We start from the raw sequence: 26,046 nt of genomic DNA on the forward strand, positions 1-26,046 counted from the left end.
ATTGATGACATATTGACTCAGGGCAACAATGCTTATGAATTGCAACAAACTGATTATTTAATATGCAGTTGATTAAATTACAAATGTAAATTTGTAGACAAGATTCTTTAAATAATGACATGCATTATTGTTAATTCTTGTATTTTTATAATCGAGTCAGCCCACCTAAGATGGTAACATTGGTTCTGTTAGCACCTCATCATTGCCTCCCTTGGCCCTCCAGCATTAGATTTCAACTGGCTCTTCTATTTTCCAAATTATAGTGAACAACATAACTAACATTATATCAAGCAATATATTTTAAAATGGGTTGAAAGCTTATATCCATCATCTAAACCCAATTCAGGTCTCCCTGGCTAACAAAGAACCCTTTGTTATGCAAACAGTTGTACAGTGGGAGATACAGTAAACCCTCAACTTTCACAGGCGATACCATTTGCCAGAAGTGACAAAGTCAGAAGCTCATCAATCTCTTCCCCTTAAGGTTGCAGTAAATTAAAAGAAAATCACACTTATTTTGAAAAGTTGAAACTTACAAAATCCAAACCAAAATCTATTGTTTTTTTGTTGCCAGATTGAAGAGTGCAGGTGCTCAAGAGAGTCCCCTTCCATTTTAAATAGCTTAATTTATTTCATGGACTCTTTTCCATTAACCTGATCAACAAGTCTTAACTGTTGCAGGTTTTCACAGATGTGTGTTTGAAAAAGTCTCCAAACATGTTCCCTATCAGTTGTTGCAGCAAACAAAACCTTTGTTAAAGAACAAATTAAATTATCACTGTAGCAAAATGTTTAGTAAATGTTCACTAATTGGGATGTGGAGCAGGGGAGACCTATAGTCTAGACAGGCAACAGGTGGCAAAATACAGCAGATGCAGGAAATCCAATTTACACAAAGGAACTGAAGTAAGAAATTAGATAACATTAACGAAAAGAGGATTAATGTTTCAGATCAATGACACTGTGTTCTCATAGAAGAATCAACCTGAAGCTCTGCTTCTGTTCAGATGCTGCCTGGCTTGCTGAGTGCTTCTAATTCCTTCTGTTTTATCATCACAGATGCACAACTACTTCCAAAAAATATTCTAAACCAAAAACTCTTTTTTGGTGTGCAATTTTAAGGGTAAATGTCATCTGCAGCCAATCTACTGTCAGTTATGTTTAAGGAAAGTAATAGTAGACTTAATGGACGGAAAACCCTGTTCCAATATTTCTTCCTTCTTTGTCATAAAGAATGTTTATTTTACACTGAAAGGTCAAGAGTGATGGAGAACCAAGAGTTTTGAATTCTGAAACAATTCATGCGAATTTGTGGACAAAAGATTGTTGACAACAATACAATGTACAGTATTTTTACTAAGTGAGACAAGATTACAGAAAAAAGCTTAACAAAATGGTGCTGCATGCAAGTACTGTACTTACAAATCTGACACTAATGCAATTATCAAAAGTAAAAGAGTAGCAACATTCAGTAATACACATACTGTGTGTACAGGCCAATTTCTTAAGACTAATCTCCAATACAAATCATACAAGGATTTTGAACAAAGTTAATGAACTTGTAATACCTGACTTCAAAAGGGCAAAGACACACCAAAATGCTTCCATTTTCACTCTGTAGTTCTTTCATTTAGTTTTCATGACTAGGCAGTAATGTCAAAGCTCAATATACTATGGCACAAATAAACTTTCACATTAGCTCAGGAGGGTTCTCCCCCTCGCCTCCCCAAAGTGTACGTATCATCTGTACATATCAATTACCTTATTTAAAAGAAAACTCCAATTAATGAATTCTCTAATCATGATTTCCATTTAATTCAACTAGCATTTTGGTTTGCTCCCCACATAAAAGGTAAAAATTGAGTGTGTTGCCTACAATTTTGTTAAAAGGTCACACACTTAAATATAAAGTGTTAAAACCCTTTAAACTAAAAAACATTCTTGAAACAAGTTGATGTCCAACAGCTTATCTAAAATAGCATTCTACGGAATTATCTAAAAATAAGTTTCTACTTTTTTCTAGGTTAGCTGCAGAAAAGTATTGTGTCACGTGGCGTGTTTCAAATGACAAACACATGCACCACTGTAGAAGAGCTTTCCAGCTTTGCTGTTGTTACTTTCTCTGCCTCTGTGAATGCCTTGTGGTGGCCTTGGCAGGTCCTTTCATCTTCTTTGGGGTTGCAGGAGACTTTTTAGGAGACCCACGCCGAGGCTTTTGAGGTGCTGTTGGCTTTTTAGCCAACTTTGCAGATGATGGCCTTGACTTCTTAGCTGTTTTTTTTGCAGGTACTTTCTTTGACAGCATGCTCTTCTTAGCAGTAACTGCTTTCTTCGGTTTGGCAGCTTTGCGCTTCTGCAACTTGGCCTTGGCTCGTGGAACTGGCTTCTGCCTGTTTCAGATTATAAATGTGATAGCTTTAATACTGGTAGTCTAGTCAAATGGCTCTATTGACTGCTCAGGGTTACAGTACAACTTTGAGCTTTTGCATCCACCAGGGAAAGAAAGTGTTAAATGGTTCTGACAAAGGACATTAGCTTAAACCAATCAAAGGTACTATATTGTTACTCTTTCCAGGCATTGATTAAGCCTATTGAGTAATTGTAGCATTCTAGTTTTGTTTCAGTTGTTTAGTTTATTTTTCTTCTTACCTGAGGCTTTGTAATTTTTAAATGTTGATGCTCTTCATGCTTTTAAAATTCCCAACTGATTAGTTGGGCAACCTTGTCAATACATTGAAAATGCAGCAACAAACATTCTCAAAATTATTTACTGCTAAACACACACCTTTTTTTAGGTGGCTCGTCTTCATCAGATTCTTCTTCTGATTCCGATAACTCATCCTCATCTTCCTCTTCGTCTTCTACCTCAGATTCGTCTTCTTTCTGATGCTGCTTTTCAGGGAAAAGGACATTTGGACTAAAGAAAAATAGAAATATTTAGTCACAGTTAAGGGATGTTGCTCAACACCAAGAAAGCTTGGTCCCAACATTCTGCCCGTGACCTAAATGGAAGCAGTCCTGTAATAGCATAGGCAATCCTGATAATGCACAATTTAAAGAGCAAATTATTAGAAACAGAGGTGTATAGAGTAAATTAGAAAGCAGAGCAAAAAAGATCCAAGGAAGAGACAGAAAAAGCCCAACACGAAGCTTTGAAGCCTCAGTGTGTCTCCCAGCACTTAAAAGTCAATGAAGTACATTTGAACTGTAGTCAACTGTAATGTAAGAAATGATCCAAGGGTTCAGGACCTCCAGAGTAACAGAATATATTTCAAAACAAAAAGCTCCAGATAGTACATTAAAAATAGCGGTTGAGTGCAATAGGAAGGAATATTATGATGCTCAACAGAAAAATATGCTAGCTTCTATAGATGTCAAATTCATATTGTCCAACCTCCATAAGCATACCGAAGTAATACAAAATTCAGCGGTGCTAAAAAGACAGTGGAAAAACCACCCCTGAAATACTTATTCAAAGTTGTTCAATGAAACCAAATGCTATTTACTCAAAGCATGCTAATTATCTTAAACCTCAATTACCTTGCAAATACTCAATCCTCTCTGTTGGCCAGGTAGTGGTTATGAAACAGACTGAATAATCTAATCTCCTCTGATGAATCCTGCTACTCGAGATAACATCACAAGGACACACAATTAACTTGCCGATCCACCAGCAGCTTCAAGAAAATCAGTTGTTGCAGAGATGATGCCAGGCAGAAGTGGTGCTGGCCTGGGTTCTACAGTTGCAACTAAGAATGAAACAGCAGAGATGTCTGCTGTTGGTCACCATGTTAACTCACACCCTGGGTGCATCAGAGAACGGTCAGCTGGTCAAAATCTTTGCTAGGTCAGATGTAACATTTATAAGTAAAAATTACTTGCCCACTTAAAAGTTACTGTTGTGAGTCCACTAAAAGGAAATAGAAAGTACAAATCTTAAACTAATTTGCTAAAGGGCAATTACCGACTAAGATGGTGACTTTGGGGGTTCAGAGGTCCGGAATTGTCAAATCAAGCCCCACCATTCACACAACCAAAATGTACACAATGCAAAATACCTTTTTCAGTGTAACTTTCAAGCCTTGGAATTTTTTTCTTTAGACTTCAATAATCAAGCCTTATGCTGAAAATTAAAAACTAATATTGGACATGCCAAAATAAAAAACTTCGTACTGAAGTCCCCATGCTGACCCATTCCCTGCATCACTTTCAATGGCTGCAGCTACTTGCACACAGAGGATCAACAAATGAGAATGTGGCGTTTCTAAATATGGAAACAAGCAAGCCCTTTGACCAAAACTGTATGTCTCTATACTGTTGGATTTTCACATTCTTTGTTTTTTTTAATAATTAAAATTGTTCTTACCTGGGGTAAAATGGGAAACAGAGCTGGAAGGAACCACTGAATCCTTTGCCCGAAATCTGTTCAATCCATCCATTTTTTTCACATTTCTGCAGTGTTCTCTTCAACATGTGCACTGGAAAAGATAGCACAGGACAATCAAAATAGTAATGCTGAATATTACATTCATTTGGTTACAGTGGTATGATGGTATCCCTTCCAAAGAAAGTATAGCCCCAAATCCATTCTTCTCTGCAAAAATGAACTTTTTCTTTCCTTGGAAGAGAGAATAGCAATTCATGCTTTTGAAAGCAATGCCACTCCAACTTTCAATTACAATACATAACACATTATTCAAATTTAACTTCCGCATGCCAAATATTACATCTTATTGCAACACTACAATAATGTAAAATTTGCTCAATGTAGGTTCAATCACAAAAGAATTATGTGGTCCCTATATAATAATCAACATAGTATTTGCTTTGGTAGAAAATACTATGAAATCTGGTTCATGATTCATGAAATGATTCATGATTCATGAAATCTGGTGAGATATCATCTGGATTATTGTGCACCTGACACTCCTACCATAATAATGATATTCCAGCTCTAGACAAGGTATAATGAATATTAATGTCAATGATATCTCACCTAAATCGCTGAAGCATGGAGAATGATTTTATGTCTTGGCTTTATTCAAGGGTCTGGGAGGGAACCTGATCCATGTCTTCTACATTATTAAGGGAATTATTAACACAAGTGAATTTGATGCACACTGAGGGCAGGAGTTAGTTGTGCAGCGGTTTCACTTTACTTAGTTGGTGTGCATTTAAGCAGAAGACCACCAGCTCTTCACTAAAGTGGCTACAAACACCTTGGAAAATGAGATTAAAACAGGAAGATGCTTATATTTTCAAGCAGTAAGTACAAAGTTCTGTTCCATACCAAAACTCATCATCTTTAGTGATTTAATGAAGAATTTCTGATTAGTTGAGATGTGTTGAATTGGCTTTTGATCTCTTTGCAACTCAACAAGAAATATGTTGTGGCATGTGTGGGAGCTTACTGTGTAATAGTCAAACAAACAACATTTTAATTTGCATTTTAATTCCGATTTCTTTACATCTAGAGGAGTATGAATGACTCTGCAATGAGTTTAAGAATTACAAATTGGTCTTCATTTGTGACTTGCACTTTGATAAGGTGGCAGAGATTACTACCCTTGATCAATGTGGTGAGGATCTATTACAATGTAAAATTAAGGAGAAATGTAATAACTGAGAAAGTTTTTTTTCCCCTTAGATTTCCATGTTCCACTCAAGAGTTAGCAAAATCAGGATTTCTGTGCATCCAAGTCCTGAGCTTCCTGATAGCTAATCCCAGGCGTTTTGCTGTCTGCGTTTTCTCCCCAACTCGGAGGATCAGTCCAAACAACCTGCACTAGGTTGGGCCTAGACCAGAATAGCAACTATATTCATTTTGATATTGAGGAAATGACTACAAAAGGACCAGGCCAAACCTTAGTAAATTGGTTAAGTTTCTAAAGGTTTGTGAATGCATCCAAGTAAAAGCATTTGATAACTTTGACAGTCTTCTAAGCTAAGGGTCCTTGGTTCTTTTCAGCATTTTTGCAGGTGGGCTTTGCCCTTGAACTTCTCCTGTGTATCAGATCTAGGCTGCAAAAAAACCCCATCCTAACATAGGGAATAAATTGCTCTGTTCCTCATCACTTTGCCCAGAGAGAAACATCTAGGTAATTCCAGTTTAATATGCCAGTCAACGATGAGGGTGGTGCCTTGCTGCCGTCTGAAAAATGTTGCCCAATATTTCTCACTCTTGTGAATTAACTGCAGCACTCCTCTCTTCAACATACCCACAGCTTTCTCAAAGTTTTGTTTATCCCCTAAAATGAACTTCCTTTTAAATAGTTAAAAGTAAAAGCTTTAAGAAAGTAAGGTTTCCCATTATTCTAATTCCTTTCTTCCCTGGCTTGGTATTGATATCTTTACCCTAATCTGTAAAACACCCAGGGATGTTTGTTTACTTTGAAGTAAAGCAAGTGAAAATTGTAATGTCCTCACTTTCAAACAGATCGACAGACTACATTCTTTAATAGCAGCACCAATCAACTCAGAGGTTTGGGTTATACAGTTTTTCATAATGATGCCATGCATGAAGCTTCAAGTAACTTTAAAAAAAAGCGTCTACTATCAGCACGTTTATTGACCTTCGAAGAGCGTCATGAAGTTCGACGTAAAATTATATTTATTCATTACTGGATAATACTTAAAACAATTGTCCTTTATCAATATACAATTTGATGCAATAGAAAAAAAACCACTTAAAGTTACAAGAACAAATACTATTTCTTCATACACTAGCTGCAACTTAAGATAACCACAACTTTTTTTTCCCCCACAGTTAAACTAGCAGTTTCCAGAATAGTGTCATTAAATTGTATCCTAGGCAACTAAATTATAACTAGCTTTTTAATAAAGTAAATATAAACTAAAAGGCAAAAAAGATAGTGTCCAACTTACTCTGGAAATTTGAATTTGTTGCAGGAACTTTCTCTGAAACATACTTTTTAAGAGCTGTGGTAGAACAGGTTTTTGGTTCATTCATGGCAGTTATAGCACTTAGAATTGCATCCTCAAATGGACCTCCACTTAACAATGGCTTGTCCCCAGCCTTTTTAAGCTGCAACAGGAGATGGAAGCAGTAAAACCAAACAAAAAATTCTCAACACCAATCAAGTTTCAAAGTGGAACTAAGGTGTAGACTTTTCTTTGTGTTTGTTATTGCAAGATCCCGGGTAACATTAGGACAATGGAATGGTTCTGCCCAGTTCACCCAAGTTAAACAAAAGCCTCCATGTGAGAACTCATCCCTGTCCAAATTTGCCACCAGGTATTCCTGGGATGAGAATTCCTCCTGCCCGTTTTCCCAAGGAGCGGGAATGTCTGACTATGGTTATATAATCAAGCCAACCTATTTAAAAATTTAATTCACTCTTCTTTTGCCCTCTAATAATTGATACTAAACATCAGGCTCCATACAGGAAGTACTCAATATCAAGTATCCAGGCACAAATAACTACTGTTTAAACAAAGAGATGTGCTCCAATAGTTCATGCATTTTAATAGCTGCTTGCCAATTTCCTTTACTCTCAGGTGGATCTTTGTGATGAGATAAAATTAAAAGGATAAATGACATTTACAACTAAACCCATGCTTCTGGGATGCAGGTATTCCAACAAATTAATACAATCCCAAACTGGTGGTGGGGAAGCAAAGTCCTCAGGGTAACTTCCAAAGGTGGTGAGACTGAAGTCCACTTCAATGCAGCAGAATGCATGTACCCTAAACTGACAACACTGCCCATCCATTCTTCATATGGCCAGCATCTGTGGTACTTACCTGGAATGTGCCCGATGCTCCCTTGCCAGTGATCTGCTCCAACTGACCCTTATCCACAGCTCTTTGCAAAGCCTGTTTGAGTAAATAGGGCCTGTAAATTAAACACATGCAAAATAATTTCCAATGGTAGAAATGCAAGTATGATAAATCAAGCTCTCAGGAGGAAAAAAAAATCACAACTTCAAAGCATCCTTATAGAATTGAACGGCCTACTTCATGTTCTGAAGATGGTAGAATTCTGATGAAAGACTGCCAAAAGGTTAAGTAGCATACTTATCAGACAATTTTTCTGATCACTAGTTATTTGATTTCTATTTTGCTCTTCCCAATTTTCCTAGTGAATGTGGAAATGATCATGCTCACTGGGGAAAGGGACAGACAGACAGAGATAGTAAAGGAAAGCAGAGCAACATAACAATACAGAAAAAGAAGAAATCACACAAAGGAAAAATTAAAACCCAAGGCCACAAGATGTTTCTTCTTAAGAAAGAGTTGATATGAAATAACATTGCTGCTCTGAGCTTCTTCCTTCCCTTTTGTATGTATGCAACTTTCCGGTGTCTCTCTCCTACTCTGACTAACATTTGGTGACTTTGTGGTTAAATTAGAAACTTATTCCTGTTTCTTTGCCTCTACTGTCTATGATCCAGTTTTGGAGCAAAACTCATTGGCTAAAATTCAGTTCACTTGGGAGAACTAGCCAGTTATCCAATCAATTAAGATTGCACTTAAAAGTTTTATCTGGATAAATGACCGGAGCAACTGGCAACTTTAGTGCACCTGATGACCAATCTTCAAGAATGAAAAGCAGACTACACTAAAAGAATCCATAATCTTACAGGTGGAATCTCAAAGTAGGGATTTAGTGTGCTTCACATTGGCTGTAGCCTTGGGCAAATATGCTAACATAAATCTTTACTTTCATACCTGCTTTCAGCATTCAGTTTGGGGTAATATTGAAGAAGATACTTCTTGATAAGACTGTATGATGCCTCTTTAGGTTCACACAGCTTTGTGAATGCCAGTGGTAGAGCATCCTCCAGTTTTATTGGCTGCTCCATTGGTCCAGATGAAGTGGTTTTCTATTAAAAAAAGAATACTAAGCTTGATCAAAAACAACTTTTCTTTGAAAAAGCACTTACCATCCGTACAATCCATTTAAGTTGTCAGTGCAGAGGTACAATATGCAAGATTTGAGGCAATCAAGATCCTGCTCCAACTGGAAAAGCATACCGACGTACTGAAAACTGAAAAAAGTTATCAATATGGCTATTTGCTGAATCAGTGGAGGATTGTGGCCAAGAAACTTTGAAAAACAGTGAAAGCTTTGACAGTCATTTCTGCTAATGCCTAGGAGAAAGTCCATTCACTAGTATGAAACAGAGCCTGGTTACCTGACTATGGATGGGAACCAACTATGTGGTAAAATATTTGATCTGAGCTGGACTGTACCATGCTGACCCAACTCAGTAATTTATTCAGGGCAAGATGATTTGGTTGATATTATAACATCCTCTGTAATCAGTATTTGGTGCTTTAACCTTAAACAGATCAAGAGCATGTTTGAGATTCTCAAGTCTGTGGTCAGATATGGAAAAAAAAATTATGAGTATTAGTGCTCAGGCTGGGTTTGGACTGGCCCTGATCAGATCATGTTATAATTTTATAACCAAGCAGACTCCAGTACGAAAGTCAAGTGCTCAATTAAAATTCTCCAGTTCTGGTAGGAGGAATTCTCCTGCATACAGAGACAAAAATAACAGGAATATATACAGTACCAACAATAATTGGTCCAAAAAGCCACTGTCAGTTTACAATCAGATGCATCACAATAAAATTCAAATTGCTGCTTGCCGGACATGTTGAAATCTTCAGTTAGATTAGGTTCAGAAGCTTAGCAGGATTGAATAGAAATTGTATCACTACTTTCTGTATAGAAAGTGTACAGAAATTATATCACTATTTTCTGCTCTAATTAAAATTTTACATATTTTCTTAAGCAATTTGGGATATTGAGGCAGTAGCAAACCCTGACACCTAAATACTGTTATGCATCAAACAAACCATTCAAAATGAATTCCATATAGAAATATGCTGAGTTACCTGACCTGAATGCCTGCAATGTGGACCAGTAAATGCATGTAGCCCCAAAGAAAACGTTTCAGCAGAGTTTCATTCCTACTCACTTCATATACATTTCCAATCTTTGTCCCTGCCAACATTAATAAATAATGAGCAACACATGAGATGCTGCAGGAACTCAGTAAGTCAGGCAGCAACTATGGAAGAAAATGGAAAGTCGATGTTTTGGGTTGAGACCCTTCATCAACTGTCCATTTTCCTCCATATATGCTGCCTGACCCACTGAGTTCCTCCAGCATCTTGTGTGTTGCTCCAGCATCTGCAGCCTGTGTCTTAATAAATGATGAGCCCAATTACCCTAATATTAAGTACTCCAGGGCCTAAAATACCCAAGAGGATCTTCCACACCATCATATGCTAGATGGAAATATGGTAAAACTTTGATAATTCAGCATCTGATTGTTCGGAAATCCTGATGGTTCAGCAACTACCCCACTCGTTGGTCCAGGGTGCGAACTAGGGATCCAGTCTGCAAGTGAGGCATGCTGCCAGAGCTGGGGTCAGGACTGTTGGCTGTGGTGGGAATACCAGGGTTCAATCCAAAACATTCAAGCTGAAATTGACTGGGTTCTATTTCCCAATCTCTTCAAACTCATCGGTCTCACTGAAAAATTTATTACGGAGACAAAAGAGACTGCAGACACTGGAGCAAAAAACAAACAGCTGGAGGAACTCAGGGGGTCAGGCAGCATTTGTGGACACAGAGGGATAGTTGATGTTTCAGGTCGAGACCTTGCATCATGGCTGAGAGTGTAGAGGAGAAATAGCCAGTAGAAAGAGGGGAGGGTGAAAGTACAGACAGAAGGTGATAAGTGGAGGCAACAAAGCGCCAGAGATATTGGAATCTGATAAAGGAAGGTAACAAGTGGAATCAGAAAAAGGGATGGTGGGCAGATGGAGCCAGTGGGGAGAGGAGGGTTTGAGAGAACCTGGGTTGATCAGACTCACCGTCCGAGCAAGCAAACCAGCTCGGCGGTCGGGTCGCGCGTCGTCGGAGCGGCGAGGCCCAAGATGGCGCTGGGCCTTCATCTTCCGAGCAACAGGGAGAACCCGCACGCGGGAAAAGTTTAATGACGTAGCGCATACGTCATTTCTGTTTTTGGTGGGCGGGAACCGTTCCTCTTGAAAGGCCCAAGCAAGGTGGGAAAATAAATCAGTTTTGTTCTGCAGCTCATCGACTAGTTTCTTACTTTCGCAGCGCAGTAGCAGCCGCTACATTGGTGACCCCGATGGTCCAAATGGATTTTGGACCCACACAATGGACAACAACGCAGCAGCCAATGCAGTGGCACTCAAGCTGCCCACCTTTTGGACGCTTCGGCCCCGCGTCTGGTTCAACCAGGCCGAAGCCCAATTCCAACTTCGGCATACCACCTCCGATACTACCATGTGGTCAGCTCCCTAGACCAGGAGACAGCTGCCCAGGTTGGAGACTTCATCCAGTCTCCTCCGGAGAAAGGCAAGTACCCGGCTTTCAAAGACCTTCTTATTCGGACCTTCGGCCTCTCCCGTCGCGAGTGTGCCACCCACCTGCTTCATCTCGACGGCCTGGGGGACAGATCCCCATCGGCCCTGACGAACGACATGCTGGTCTTGGCTGAGGGACACAAGCCCTGCCTGACGTTCGAACAGGCCTTCCTCGAACAACTACCCGACGACATTCACCTGCTGTTGGCCGACACAGATTTCAGCAACTCACGTGCAGTAGCCACCCGGGCAGATGTCCTGTGGAAGGCCAAATGCGAGAGCAGTTCGTCTGTCGGCCAAATTGCCAGACCGCGGGCCCAATGCCTACCTAAACCAGTCCCAGCAACCGAGCGACCACACCCCAGAAACACAGACAACGACACTGGCGACCAGCTGTGTTTCTACCATCAGAGGTGGGGCGCGAAGGCCTGTCGATGCCACCCACCCTGCAAGTTTCAGGGAAATGCCAGGGCCAGCTGCCGCTGATGGCTATGGCGGTTGGCCACCAACACAGCCTCCTATTCATTTGGGACAACCAGTCCAGGCGTCGTTTCCTCGTCGATATTGGAGCAGAGGTCAGTGTTTTGCCCCCGACCGGCCGCGACACTTGTAGCAGGCAACAGGTTCCCGCACTCAAAGCTGCAAACGATCCGAACTTTTGGTACCCGTACAGTTCAATTACAATTCGGCAACAGCCGTTTTACCTGGAACTTTACCCTTGCCGCCGTCGCCCAGCCACTCCTGGGAGTCGATTTCCTTCAGGCCCACAGCCTGTTAGTCGACCTGCGAGGGAAGCGGCTAGTGCACTCCAGAACTTTCCAAACCTACTCCCTGGGAGAAGTCAGCCTACCAGCCCCGCGCCTGGACTCCGTTTCCCTGTCTGGCAACGAGTTCACCAAGCTCCTAGCCAAGTTCCCATCGGTTTTGGCACCTTAGAAATTCGATGCCCAAACACAGGGTGCGGCATCACATCATTACCACATGGCCACCCCTTCATGCCCGAGCACGATGACTACCTCCAGACAAGCTGCACCTAGCAAAGGAAGAGTTCCGCCGCATGGAGGAGCTGGGGATCGTTCGCAGGTCAGACAGCCCCTGGGCCTCCCCCCTGCACATAGTCCCCAAAGCCACTGGTGGGTGGAGGCCCTGTGGTGACTACTGCAGGCTGAATGACGCCACCACCCCAAACTGCTACCCCGTCCCTCACATCCAGGACTTCGCGGCGAACCTACGCAGGCCCCACATCTTCTCCAAGGTGGACCTTGTCCGGGGATACCACCAAATCATGGTCCACCCTGACGACATCCCCAAAACTGCGCTCATCACTCCATTCAGCCTCTTCGAATTCCTTCGAATGCCATTAGGCCTTAAGCACGCCACGCAGACCTTCCAGCGGCTGATGGATGCGGTAGGCCGCGACCTGGACTTCGTGTTCCATTTATTTAGATGACATACTAATCGGCAGCCGTGACCACCAAGAACACCTTACCCACCTCCGCCAACTGTACTCCCGCCTCAAGTGATTTCGGCCTATCAACCCAGCCAAGTGCCAATTTGGACTCGACTCTATTGATTTCCTCGGCCACAGAATCACCAGCGACGGAGCAACACCCCTACCCGCCAAGGTAGACGCTACCCGCCATTTTGCCCGTCCCAACACAGTCAAAGGCCTACAAGAATTCCTGGGGATGGTCAACTTTTACCATTGGTTCATCCCTGCAGCAGCCCGTATCATGGGCCCTTTGTTCTCGCTGATGTCTGGCAAGGGCAAGGACATCGCCTGGAACGACGAGGCGTCGGCTGCATTCGTTAAGGCCAAGGACACCCTGGCAGACGCCGCGATGCTGGTACACTCTAGGACCCGTCCCAACCACCCTCACGGTGGACGCATCCAACACCGCAGTCAGTGGGGTACTGGAACAACTAAATGAAGGCCGTTGGCAACCCTTGGGCACCTTAGACCACCTGAACTGAAATACAAAACTTTTGATCGGGAACTTCTAGCACTGTACCTGGCGGTCTGGCATTTCTGGTACTTTTTAGAAGGCAGGCCTTTCACTGCTTTCACTGACCATAAGCCTTTGTCCTTCGCCTTCTCCAAGATCTCTGATCCCTGGTCAGCTTGTCAGCAGCGACATTTGTCCAACATTTCCAAATTCACAACGGATATCCAACATGTCTCCAGAAAGGACAATGTCGTTGCTGACGCACTTTCCAGACCAACCATCCACAGCCTGTCCTTGGGTGTAGACTATGCGGCCCTGGCTGATGCACAGCAAGCCGACAACGAGCTGCCTAGCTACAGAACTGCAGTCTCGGGCCTGCAGCTCCAAGGTTTCTTAGCCGGTCCAGGTCAGCAGACCCTCCTTTGCGACGTCGCAACAGGTCAGCCCCACCCTATAGTTCCTGCAGCCTGGCGGAAATGAGTTTTCGACTCAGTACACGGGTTGGCGCACCCGTCCATCAGATCAACTGTCCGACTGGTCGCCAGCAAGTTCGTCTGGCACGGCCTGCGCAAACAGGTCAGTGAGTGGGCCAGGACTCGTCCACACTGCCAGACATCAAAAATCCAATGACACATCAAGGTCCCACCACAGCAGTTCGAGCCTACCCGTGGAAGGTTCAACCACATCCACGTCGACCTCGTTGGGCCCCTGCCAGTTTCAAGAGGAACCCGGTACCTCCTTACCATCGTGGACCAGTTCACGAGATGGCCAGAGCCAACCCCTCTATCTGACATCACGACCGATTCCTGTGCCCGGGCGCTGCTCACAACTTGGATCTCGCATTTTGCTGTTCCGGCCCACATCATTTCAGATGGGGCGCCCAGTTTACCTCCAGCCTATGGTCTGCATTAGCAAACACGCTAGGGACGCAGCTGCACACCACCACGGCCTACCACCCTCAATCAAACGGGTTGGTAGAATGTTTCCACCGCCATCTGAAATCAGCCCTGATGGCCCGCCTGAAAAGGTCCTAACTGGGTCGATGAACTACCTTGGGTCCTGCTCGGCATATGCACTGCCCCCAAGGAAGATCTCCATGCTTTGTCAGCTGAATTCGTGTACGGTGCACCCCTGGTCATCTCAGGGGAGTTCATACCCACCCCTCGGGGGCAAAAGGAACAACCTGCGGCAGTCCTGGAAAGACTGCGCGGGAGGCTCGGCAGCTTCGCACCAATTCCCACTTTGCAGCATGGTCAAGCCCCATCCTGTGAGCCCAAGGAACTACGAGACTAAGTTTGTTTTCGTTCGCAGGGGCACACCCCGGGCACCGTTGCAACGACCATATGAGGGGCCGTTCCGGGTCATCAGGAATAATGGGTCCACCTTTATTTTGGACACTGGGGACAAGGAAGAAGTCTTCACGACGGACCACCTCAAACCGACCCATTTAGGTCCACAACAACCAGTCGAGGTCCCAACACTGCGATGCAGAGGCCGACCTCCTAAGCAACGGCTAGAACAGCCCGCGAACCTCGGCGGACCGTATCACTGGTTCGGGGGGGGGTGTGTAACAACTCACCGTCTGAGCAAGCGAACCGGCTCGGCGGTCGGGTTGTGCGTCGTCGGAGCAACGAGGCCTAAGGTGGCGCTGGGCCTTCGTCTTCCCCGAGCGACGGGGAGAACCCGCATGTGGGAAAAGTTTGATGACGTAGCGCATACGTTATTTCCGTTTTCAGTGGGCGTGAACCGTTCCTCTTAAAAGGCCCACACAAGGCGGGAAAATAAATCAGTTTTGTTCTGCAACTCATCGACTAGTGTCTTACTTTCGCAGCGTGGTAGCAGCCGCTACACTATATAACATATTAAAAAATGTGAAATGAAAAGGTATTTGTGTATTAATAGAAGTAAAGTTTGAAAGATCCACTAGTCTGGCACTACCGAGTTTCTGAGGGTGCAGATTATCAGAGCTTTACTAATAAATGTACATCATGGAAACCAGCGTGGACTCTCGTCTATGCTTCTCACTGCCTCGGTGAAGCAGCCAGCATAATTAAAGACCCCATCCACCCAGGACATTCTCACTTCTCCCCTTTCCCATCAGGCAGAAGATACAGGAGCCTGAGGGCACATACCACCAGGCTCAAGGACAGCTTCTATTCCACTGATATAAGACTACTGAATGGTTCCTTTATATGATGAGATGGACTCTTGACTTCACAATTTACCTTGTCATGACCTTGCACCTTATTGTCTACCTGCACTGCACTTCCTCCGTAGCTGTGACACCTTACTCTGTATCGTTATTGTTTTCACCCTGTACTACCTCAACGCACTGTGTAATGAATTGATCTGTACGAACAGTATGCAAGACAAGTTTTTCCACTGTACCTCGGTACAAGTGACAATAATAAACCAATACTGATGTAAGAGAAAAAAAGCAAGTCATTTAATGCGGCTTTGTCTTACAGCTGGACGCAGTAGATAAAAGTTTAGGAACTTTGATTCTTGAATATTGCCGTTTACAGTGTGTTCCTACAAGAATAAATGATGCAGTTGAAGATTTAGGTCTGTCTCAGCACAGCTATACCTCAAGCTAAACACTGCCTTCCCGACCTGATGAACAATCCCAAAAAAGTATTAGCAAATGTGGTAAGTAAGAGCAAAGGACATGAAAACATGTTTTAAATTACACTTTTACAGCAATAATAACTATGCAATTAATTACCTTTTTGTCCTGTTTGGATTTATGCGATTGTTTCCCTGCATTTGACACAACCACAAAACTTCCAGAGGCACCTTTTCCCTTCACCTGAAGAACAGGATGCATTCAACATTATTCCTTTTATCTATTGGACTGTAAGTAATTTAAGAACTAGTTTAGAGGTCAATAGCAATATTATCATGCACTTGCAAGGAAATAATTCATCCTAGTACCTGGAATCAAGTAAAATAAAAAAGTTAAACATTTCTTCACAAGGTTAACAACTATACAAGGCAATCAACTGCACTTACGTTTCAATGAAATTCAGACTCTATTGAACTCAAAATGAGACACACCAATATTGGCAGAATATAATTTGTTCATTGTGTCTATTTTCCAGTACGCTTAGGTAAGTGACAGAGTACATTAGACAACAGCAGAGCCTGAAGATATCAACCTTCAAATATAACCACCTCCCCTTTGCAATGTATGTTTTCACCGAATCCTCCTTTGGACTCCTACCCCTGGCCAAAACAATTGATTTATCTGTCATCCTTGCAGAGGGACCATGTTAATAAACTGTAACTGTTCCGATGTGTACGACTGATTCCCATGACATTTCAGATTTTCTAGTGCCTAAGCTAGGTAGATTTGAAACAGAGTCAAATAGAGAATGTAAAGATAGACCTTAGCTCCTATGGCAATATCATTTCCCAATAATCCTTACTGTTTTGCTAACATGCCCAATTTACGCGACTGCTCCTCAGATTCCAATCCCTCCATTCAGCAAGTAAAATATTCTTTTTGTACTGTGGCAACCAGAACTGCACACTATGTTCTAGGTACAGATGAACAATGATTTATAAAGTGTAAACATGCTCTCACTATCCTAGGGATAGAGAGGAGCAAATTAGAAGTCAAATAAGCAAGGAGGGAAAAAGCAATACCATCTTTCTACTGTTGAAACTTTCCTATACAGAATGCAGTCCACTCCTACTTATCTTTCACTTAATTTTTATTGATACATAATGGAAGGCATTTCCATAAAAAAAATCTAATGGTTACCTGTTTGATAGCACCACGTTGCAGCTCCCGTTTTAAGGCTTGCTTTAGTATATATCCCCTGCGTTCGAGTTCCAGTGATGGATACTTGTTAATGATATATTTTCTTATGGCAACAACGGAAGCACCAGACTTCTGGAAACAAGCCTGAAAAGTGTCTGAGTATTTTTAAAATGTCCCATTTTCAGCGTGCATTTGCAAGTTTGAAACGACTCTCACTACAATGGTCATCCTACAAAGAGGATATTTTGTTGTAACCAAATTAATTTGAACAATAACAAGTATAAATATTGCTAATCACCCTAAATAACTGAAACAGCAAAGAAAAACAAGCTGCACAGTACTTAAACACAATTTGAGACTTTTAGAAAACATATCACGATACCAGGAGCATCATTCCTCATTACAAGTTGAAAAGAGAACTGTAACTATTAAACGTTGCCAAAATTCCAAAGCTTGATATTTCAGATCAGTGCTAAGTTGAGAGACTTCAAACAGAGTGCCAATAAGGCTGACAAAATTGGCCTCAACATCCAGGGCTAAGGTGCAATAAGGCTGTTCACAACCCCACCAATCCAACACTGAGTTTTGCTTCCAACCCTGCATGCTTTCTAAAAGGCTTCCTATTTCTACCATTATATGTTATCCCTAGCATACCACCTGCTGTTGAAAACATCCAACTCCTATCAGCAACTCAAGACTCAATCTATTCCAACACACATCTGCAGTTGAGCCCATCCTCTACCAACGCATCAATGCAGCATGGAGGGAGCACTACACTGATGGAGTGCCATCTTTCAAGTAAATGTAAACTGAGGCCCTGTTCTCTCAGATGGATAAAGAAGATGCATGGTATTACTCTGAAGGGGAGAGGTGGAATTATCTCCAGAGTCCTAGTCAATAATTATCTCTTAATGAATTTTTATCACTTTCACATTGTTTTTGAATTTTGTGCACAAAGTGTCTACCACGTGACTACAAACTACTTCATTAACTGTAATGTGTTATGGACTGTAAAAAGTGCTGCGTAGGTGTAAGTCTTTCTTCAATAAGGTCTACTGACTATATCCTCTCCTATCATATCCTATCCAGTACTAGATCCCACTTATCCATGACCTTGTTTCTCAACATCTTAAACATGAAATGTTCAGCCTTTTCGAGTTCCATAGTGGCATTACCCCAACCCATCTGCACAATCTCATTCCTTAAACTGTTCCTGACACCCCCACCCCTCCCCAAACCACACAACTGTTCACAGTGCATTCAGCTACCCAGGTTTCCTGCTCAGGAATCTCTTCCATTAAATCTTCCGTATCTCCACATTAGATCTAATGCTTAAATCTTCAGGGTTGAATTCGCAAACTTCCAATTTGAACGACAGTACAATCACTGAGCCAAAACCAAAATTTACAGGCAAACACTGCAATGAGAACATTGATATTTGAGTGCAACCTTTGATGTTGCACTCAAACAGTAATGTGGCACAGGAGCTGTGGCAGAAGACTATTGGAACAATTGAGTTTAGAGGTGACAAAGGTCTAAATGAGTGTTTCTCTAAAAAAAAAATCACAAAGATAGGCACTTGATTTTTGACATCCAAGTACAAAAGTGAGGAGATACAGATGCTATGTCATTATGAGGTTTGCCACTATCTACCTTAATAGCTTCCATGACAATTGCGTCCATTTTTGGTCGTGCAGTAGCAGTCATCTGAGAATTTTTCTGCACTCGAGCTAGTTGACTAGCAGACAAGGTAGCCCATGATGGAATGGTCTTTTTAATCTTCTTATCCTTGGTTGGTTCCTTTTCTCTGTAATAGGTCACATATTACAAAACTTCAGTGTTGGTCAACATTTAGCATTCTCTCCAATACATTTTTACTAATACCTAATTCAAAGCCTTTTAAAGCCATGCACTTTACATTGAAAATTAACATAATCTATTTTTCAGTGATATTAGCTGAGTGACGAAGGTTGCCAGAATAAATGGGAGAGTTCATCACTTTCCTTCAGATTGAGCCATGGGATCCTCAATGTCCGGTAGAAATAAGGGTATGGACAAATAGGATCTTGATTAAGCAACTGTGCAGAACTCCTCCAGACTGTACTAACACCTCAGATCAGATATCCAAAATAGTGCTCATCTACTAAACAGGCTTGGTGGACATAAGCTTCACTTGTAGAATTGCAGGATGATTACTGACATGAATTTAATCATTTTTCCCCCTATGGCATGTTATTAAGGATGGGAATGTGCAGAACTGCAAGGGTTCTTGATTGCACAAAACTAGAATTGTAACTTTAATTATCCAATCCATCGTTGCTGGAAACAGAGAAGAGAAAATAAAGAGGTATCAGAGTAACAATACAGATAAGTTGTCCATGAATGGCAAATGGATATCTACTCCAAACATAATGTCCTTTTCAGGACATGTAAATGCTTCTGTTCAGAGTGCAGTATTTTAACATTGCATGTTGGAATCTTTTCTTTCACTATCTGCCTTGGATTTAGGCACCAATTGCTGCCTAAAAAGTCATTAGAAGAAAAACAAAGATTAAAACAATGAAGATATTTCTGCTCTCTCTGGAGCATGCCACGATTACTGTAGCAATGCTCTGCAAAATACAAATTATTGAGATTTCCAATGTTAGCACCATACATTTCTGAATTGGATATACCTACTCTTTTTTAGGCTCCTCTGAAGATTTTGTTTCTTTTTCTTCATCGCCACTTTTTTCTGCTTCCTTCTTTTCCTCCTCTTGGGCTGAAGTGTCATTTTCTGGTTCCTCCTCCGCTGAGACAGATTCTTCAGAAGTCACATCTGCATCTTAATGTATGGAAAAGAGTAATTATTGCAGTACTTGAAATCTGAGCAAATTATTATTTGGCAACTATGTTTCTGACAAATATAAATGTCAATCACTATAATCAAAAGTTCTGATGCAATCCAAGTTGTTTCCCTAGTCCCAACTGTACAGGAACAAGTTGTACCAAGGAGCAGATCCAATCCTGTGGGCCCCTCCTCACTAAAGATGGGTACAGTTCATCTTTACCAACCACTCGGTTCAGTTTATCCAAGAAGAAATTTGCAGTAGTCCTACTCCTCATCTAGAGAGTCGCCCTTTATTTAAGTGATTTGCTGGTAAAAGTTAACAACCCCAGGACAAAGAAACAGACGAACCTTTGTGGATGACATTAGTAAGCCAAGTCAGCTGCCAAAACATAAGCAGTGGCCCAATTTCCAGCACAGACACTTGATCTTGGAACCATTTCATAGACCATTTCCAGTAACTGCAAACTACTTCCAGTAATCCCATTCTCACAATAATTTCAAAGCTTACATTCAGTAGAAAGAATATTACTGAAAAGTCTTTTAAGTTCAGAATTACAACAATACAGAAAGGATGTGCCAGAAGAATGGAATCTGATAAATGTTCTACTTTCCATTTGCAACTACAGTGATCGTTACACTAATTTATACAGAGCAATTTCCAATGAAAAAATTTAAAAGATTGGCATTAGCTTTTTGACACACGTAGAAACCTAGAGCCATATTTTTTTTTATATATAAACAGTACTAGCCCTAGCAAGTGTTAAATCGATTGCAATCTCAACTGCTTCTTTACAACAAACTTTGAATAAAGTGGCTGCTACACTTTCTGCGCTGTAATAATCACTATACTTCCACAATACTTTGTTGGCTGCAAAGGAGGTTTGGGACATCTTTAAAAAGAAGTTGTTATATAAATGAAAGACTTCTCTTTCCTTCTGTATCTAGTTTGAGATAGAGATGAATTGCAAATGTTTCAACCTTGTCCTTGACAGTCTCATTTTAAAAGGATGGGAATGTTCTTAATGCCTCTTCTATCCATTTGCTGGTTAATTGTCTGGCACCATTCATGACTACATGTGGCAGGACTGCAGATCTTTGGTAATCTGTCAAGTGCAAGATTGGTCTGTTTTGTCCAGTACATATAGCTGTTTAGCATGCACCTAATCCTGCAATGCCTCTTTGCCAAGTTTCATCTTATTTTTAGATATGACTTGTACTGCCCCCATCAAGGACCACTGCACCAGGATTGATCCCATCTTGATTGTAATTGTCTTGTGTGGGATGTACCAGGCCACGAGGTTACAGATCATTGTAGAACATCAGCTGCAGCTGATGTCCATAGCCAATTCCCAATGGTTTCCCAGTTTTCAACTGCCATCTCCATTCTGAGTCTATCTTAATGATAGTGCCACACAAAATCTAGCAAGCTTTTAATCTGAAGATGGAAATTTATAGTGCAGTGGACACTTCTACCAATGCTGATGTCTACAACAGTAGACTGGTGATGAGGTCAAACAGATTTATCCCTCATTGTTGATTCACTCATCACGTCCAGCAACAATGACAGGGATGGTGCCACTGTGCCAACTCTTTGTGATAGCCATTGCACCCCAATCCAGAGTACCTTTTATGCTTCAATGCTTCCTCAGAGTTGTTCAGCATGGGATGCTGAATCAACAATTGAGGGAAGTGGCAAGCAATCAGCCTTCCTTGGCTGTATTTGACCCAATGCCACAAGTACTCATGGGGTCTAGAGTCAACATCGAGAACTCTCAATGCCACATTCCCCCACCATGCTATTATATTAGTGGGTCAAAGCAATGGAGCTTTAGCTCAGCTTTATTGAAAGTGTTATTTCATTTTGGCATACTGAAGTCACACTTAATCACAATTCCCTTCTAAATGGCTTAATCTTCCATGGATTTAAAGTTGAAGCATACATATTTAAAATCAAGAAACTTAAATGAGCAACCTAAACAGTGCTTTCCAATCTCCTACCAGCTGTTCCTTCACAATGCCATAACAACCCCACCTGACTTGTGCTAGGTTAAGCAGGAATAGGCTCAGTGGATAGATTTGACCATATGTGGCAACTATGGGACATTTGAGGAAGTCCAAAATACCCCAGAGGACTCCTCTTGGAGGCAAGCAGCACAGTAGATATGATATCTTTATTAGTCACATGTACATCGAAACACATAGACTAATGCATCTTTTGCATTGAGTGTTCTGGGGGCAGCCCACAAGTGTCGCCACACTTCTGGCGCCAACATAGCATGCCCACAACTTCCTAACCCATACATCTTTAGAATGTGGGAGGAAACCGGAGCACCCAAAGGAAACCTATGCAGTCACGGGGATAACATACAAACTCCTTACAGATGGTGGCCAGATTGAACCCAGGTCACTGGCACTGTAATAGCATTACACTAACCACTACACTGCTGTGCCTGACCCTCTAACTTCGTTCTGAAGTCCTGACCTACATCTCAGTTAAGGTGTGTAAAGGCCAGAACATTAGTCTCATATTCTCTCTCAAGTATGATCTACAGAGCTATAATCACTTCTTGAATTGATTTACATTGTTTCCTTGTAACATCAGGACCTAATAAATTCCCCTAATTAAATTAGTCAATTTCATCAACCTTGGCTGCATTCTCCACTGAATAGTGAGCTGCTCAAGCTTTTTGGTCAACCTGCTCATGAAACCTGCTCATAATTGAAGTGAGCTCTCTGAAACCCTCACTGATGCTAAAAGACCATCATAGTTGCCCAAGACCAAACATCAGTTGTTCAGTAGATCACAAGCTTCAGATGGCTGGCTTGTTGCTAAGACCAACCAATTTTAGTTACTATATCAATGATCAAGTTTTAAAGACAGGATTGAGGCTGTTAGCTAATAATTCTATCATTAGCACCTTTATTAATAAAGTGAGCGACCAGCCATCCTACAGTATTACCAGAGAAACGTATGTGTGCAGCTTGAAGTGAGATTTATTTGGTCCAAATATCACAAGTAATGGATACCTTGAACAAACAGAATGCCAGGCATGTACCCTAACTTTTGGCAACACCATCTAATCCCTACCATCAATATCTTGGGGGTGGGGGGGTGGGGGAAGAGAAGGAGTAGGAATGTGATGAGTCCCCACTTTTGGTAACCTGACCCTTGTCTTGATTAATCTCTCACACCGAGAACAACAATCATTTTGAAAACTAGATTTAAACATGACTTATACCTGTGGTAGGCTTGTTTCTCACTGGACTCTCCTGTGCTGAGGGACTAGCATTCCGCCGAATAGGCATGTTTACACTGATAGAATGAACGACCTGTTAAAGAAACTACATAATAATGTTTCAGCCAAAATACTATTTTGAACAGCATTTTATAACAATGATGGACAGGGAACAGAAGGGCTCGAACACTGTGCCAAGATTAGTGAATCAATGGACATCAACTATTATAAAGAAACAAACCTAGCATTTCAATTTTATGTGCACCATTTATAGATGTCTAACTGTAATTTGTAATTAAACAAAATGTGCAGATAACATAATAACATTAGCTGAAAAGAATCTAATATTAAATGAACTGCGTTGAATTGTCAAAGAATGGACTAAACTTTAAACTGAGAAATATAACTGTTAGATTGAGCTGATAGTCGTGTGTTTTGTAATGATAATGAGATAGAACTGCCTATTTAATAGACAATTAGCCTTTTAAAATCTTACAAAATCTGGATTTGCAAGAGTAAATGGATGAAATCTTCAAATTACTCAGATGACAATAAGATTAACACAGGCATATTTCTCATTGCACAGGTGAGCCCTTGTGCACAAAATTTAAATGTTAGTTACAGCATTCAGATTTCTACAAGGATCCAAGTGCTCCCAATTATACCCTGTAAAAGGAGTAATGGAGGGAAGGGCAGGAGGCAATACAGATGTGAAAATAGCCAGTGTTATTGAAGTCACGTGTACATTATCAGAGATTTACCTTGATGTCAAATGCAAGGTTGTCAATGAAATAGCTCAGCCTCAGATGCGAGGGTGAGAGACTTATTCTACAATTAGGAAACAGGGGTTTACAACCGGGTCTAGACTGGTTTCAGTCTACCAGATATTTAGTTGGAGCAAATCTCTTGAAATCGAGTACTGGAAATCAAATAAGCAGTTTGACAATTTGAAGACAGTGAGCCAAGAGATATGATAGTGGGGTAGAGCCATGTTGACCAGCTGACATATATTGCAGATTTTGAATGGTTGCCCAAGGTAGGTGTGTAGATGAGATCTGTGGAGATGCCAAAGTTAACAAATGGGCACAGAAGCAGAATTTTTATTGCTTCTCTGGCTGGATGGATAAGAATTGGCCAATTTATTTGAGGGAAATTGTCAGGTTCTGATATCAGGATATTAGGGAACGGAAAGCAAGTGCAGTCCATCAAGCTGGATGCCACAGGAGAGGTAAACTATCAAAGGGTACAAACAGGTCAAATAAAAGGCTAAAAAATTTATCAAAATCAGTTGCCTGGTACTGTCAAAAGTGTACAACTAATCTGTCTTCCTAATGTGCTTTAAGGAAGGAACACTGCCATCCTCACCAGGGCTATCTATATGCAGCTCCAGTTCACTGTCTATGTGGCTGAATCTTCACTACCAAGTAAACTGGTCCAGCAAGTCAAATCAATGCATCAACTGCTACAAACTGGGACGCCAGCAATTTAACAACTTGCTGGAGGAACTCAGCGAGTCAAGCAGAATGGGAGGAAAAGAACTGTCGACGATTTGGGTTGAAACCCTGCATCCTGATATAGGCAGAATTAGTTCATTCAGCCCATTGAGTCTGCTCCACCATTCAATCACGGCTTGTTTTTATACCATGGCTACTATAGTAGCTCTAGGTTATGTTCTGAAATGTGATCTTAAAATCTCAAATATTTCACTAATGTTCTACAGACAAAGAATTGATCTGAACCAACACAATTTATCTACAATTGCTTCTTAGTTCAAAGATATTTGGTTTACCATTAGCCTGGATTAGTCCAATTGTTGCAGTGGTTGATGGCAACTAGGGATGGACAATAAATGTCAAATTGCCCAGAATATCCAGATTCAGAAAATTGAAAGACATTAAATTGTTGGCAATTTACATGAATGAATGTTACTTCACAATTTAAAATGCCAACTAGGGTTGGAAAAATCAATGCCAAATTGCCCTTAGTATTTTTTTCCATTTTCTAACTATGTTCTAATACATATGTAGCTGTAGAAACCTTACAAGAATGAACATTGCTCAAGTCTTCTCTTAAGTACATTATGCCAAAGAAGCTTACATTTCTAGGTAAATCTGGCACCAAATAAGTCCAAAAACATAACTGCACACTGTAAGTAAATGAGGTGACTACTTAAGACACAAGGACGTGCAACGATATTTTGGAGAGAGGGGAGATCAGGCAAAAACCATAAAACAGAGCTTGTGGTACGAGGTTTTGGCTGTCCAGTGGAAGTGCAGGGGCAAGTCTCAGATGCGGCCGAGCCTTTCGGAGGCGGGAGGCTTCCTCCAGAGGACGGAGGGAGTCCCCAGTGCCGCAGGGGCGCATGCTCAGTACCATCCCACGGAGCAGCCCCTCGACAAAAGCAAACAAACGCATTCATTCAAACTCTGCAAAATAAGCAACTCCAGCTCCCCGCAGCCACGCACAGCGCCGCTCTCCGCAGCAGAGGAAGCAGGGCAGGCGGCGGCCGTGCGCCCTCTCCGGGCGGTGGGGAAGGGAGGGGGACGGACGGGCGGACGGCGGCACCGAACCCGCTCCCACATCAAAGCCCCAGCATCAAAATGGCGCTCCGAGAAAACACAAACATTGCAGCGGCCCGCTCCGGCGCTCCCATCGCCGCCGCTCACCTGCCCGCCGCACCGGAGGGGCGGCGCGCCCTGCCGTTGTTTTATTTTAAGGCGGACTCCTTACCTCAGCGGCCGCCCTGCGCTCTGCCTCCTCCCGCTGTGCCTGCAGCCTGGGCTCTGGCGCCTCTTCACCCTACCTGCCTCCGGCCGGAAACGCCGTCACCCAACTGACGGTGCGCGCAACAAGATTCAAACAAAAACAAAAAAAAACACACCTCCCAATTACAAA

General features: G+C 41.9%; 1 protein-coding gene across 2 annotated transcripts; it reads right to left on the reverse strand.

The window, feature by feature from the left end:
• Positions 1-1,338: 1,338 nt before the first annotated feature.
• On the reverse strand, positions 1,339-26,046 carry hp1bp3 (heterochromatin protein 1, binding protein 3). 2 transcript variants are annotated; one of them, XM_052039434.1, is made up of 12 exons: positions 25,882-26,046; positions 23,155-23,257; positions 19,765-19,909; positions 18,739-18,892; positions 17,086-17,229; positions 16,045-16,128; positions 8,692-8,846; positions 7,765-7,855; positions 6,886-7,045; positions 4,367-4,478; positions 2,786-2,917; positions 1,339-2,390 (listed from the first exon to the last, which is right to left on the reverse strand). In XM_052039434.1, the coding sequence occupies exons 2-12, from the start codon at positions 23,219-23,221 to the stop codon at positions 2,114-2,116; spliced, it is 1,521 nt and encodes a 506-aa protein (XP_051895394.1). In that variant the 5' UTR covers positions 23,222-23,257; positions 25,882-26,046; the 3' UTR covers positions 1,339-2,113. The 2 variants fall into 2 exon arrangements, with proteins under 2 accessions (XP_051895394.1, XP_051895393.1); XM_052039433.1 differs by having other exon boundaries at positions 23,155-23,245; positions 25,882-25,995.

This window comes from Pristis pectinata, chromosome 26 (genome assembly GCF_009764475.1).
Source record: "Pristis pectinata isolate sPriPec2 chromosome 26, sPriPec2.1.pri, whole genome shotgun sequence".
NCBI classification, from domain to species: Eukaryota; Metazoa; Chordata; class Chondrichthyes; order Rhinopristiformes; family Pristidae; genus Pristis; species Pristis pectinata.

Bases quoted from the DNA above. Each gene is read 5' to 3' on its own strand.
- hp1bp3 (XM_052039434.1), bottom strand. From the start codon at position 23,221: ATGCCTATTCGGCGGAATGCTAGTCCCTCAGCACAGGAGAGTCCAGTG. The intron at 16,129-17,085 runs GTAACCATTAGA...CCTGTTCTTCAG, and splicing joins AACGTGGTGCTATCAAACAG to GTGAAGGGAAAAGGTGCCTC. The intron at 2,918-4,366 runs GTAAGAACAATT...ATTTTTCTTTAG, and splicing joins TGTTTCCCATTTTACCCCAG to TCCAAATGTCCTTTTCCCTG.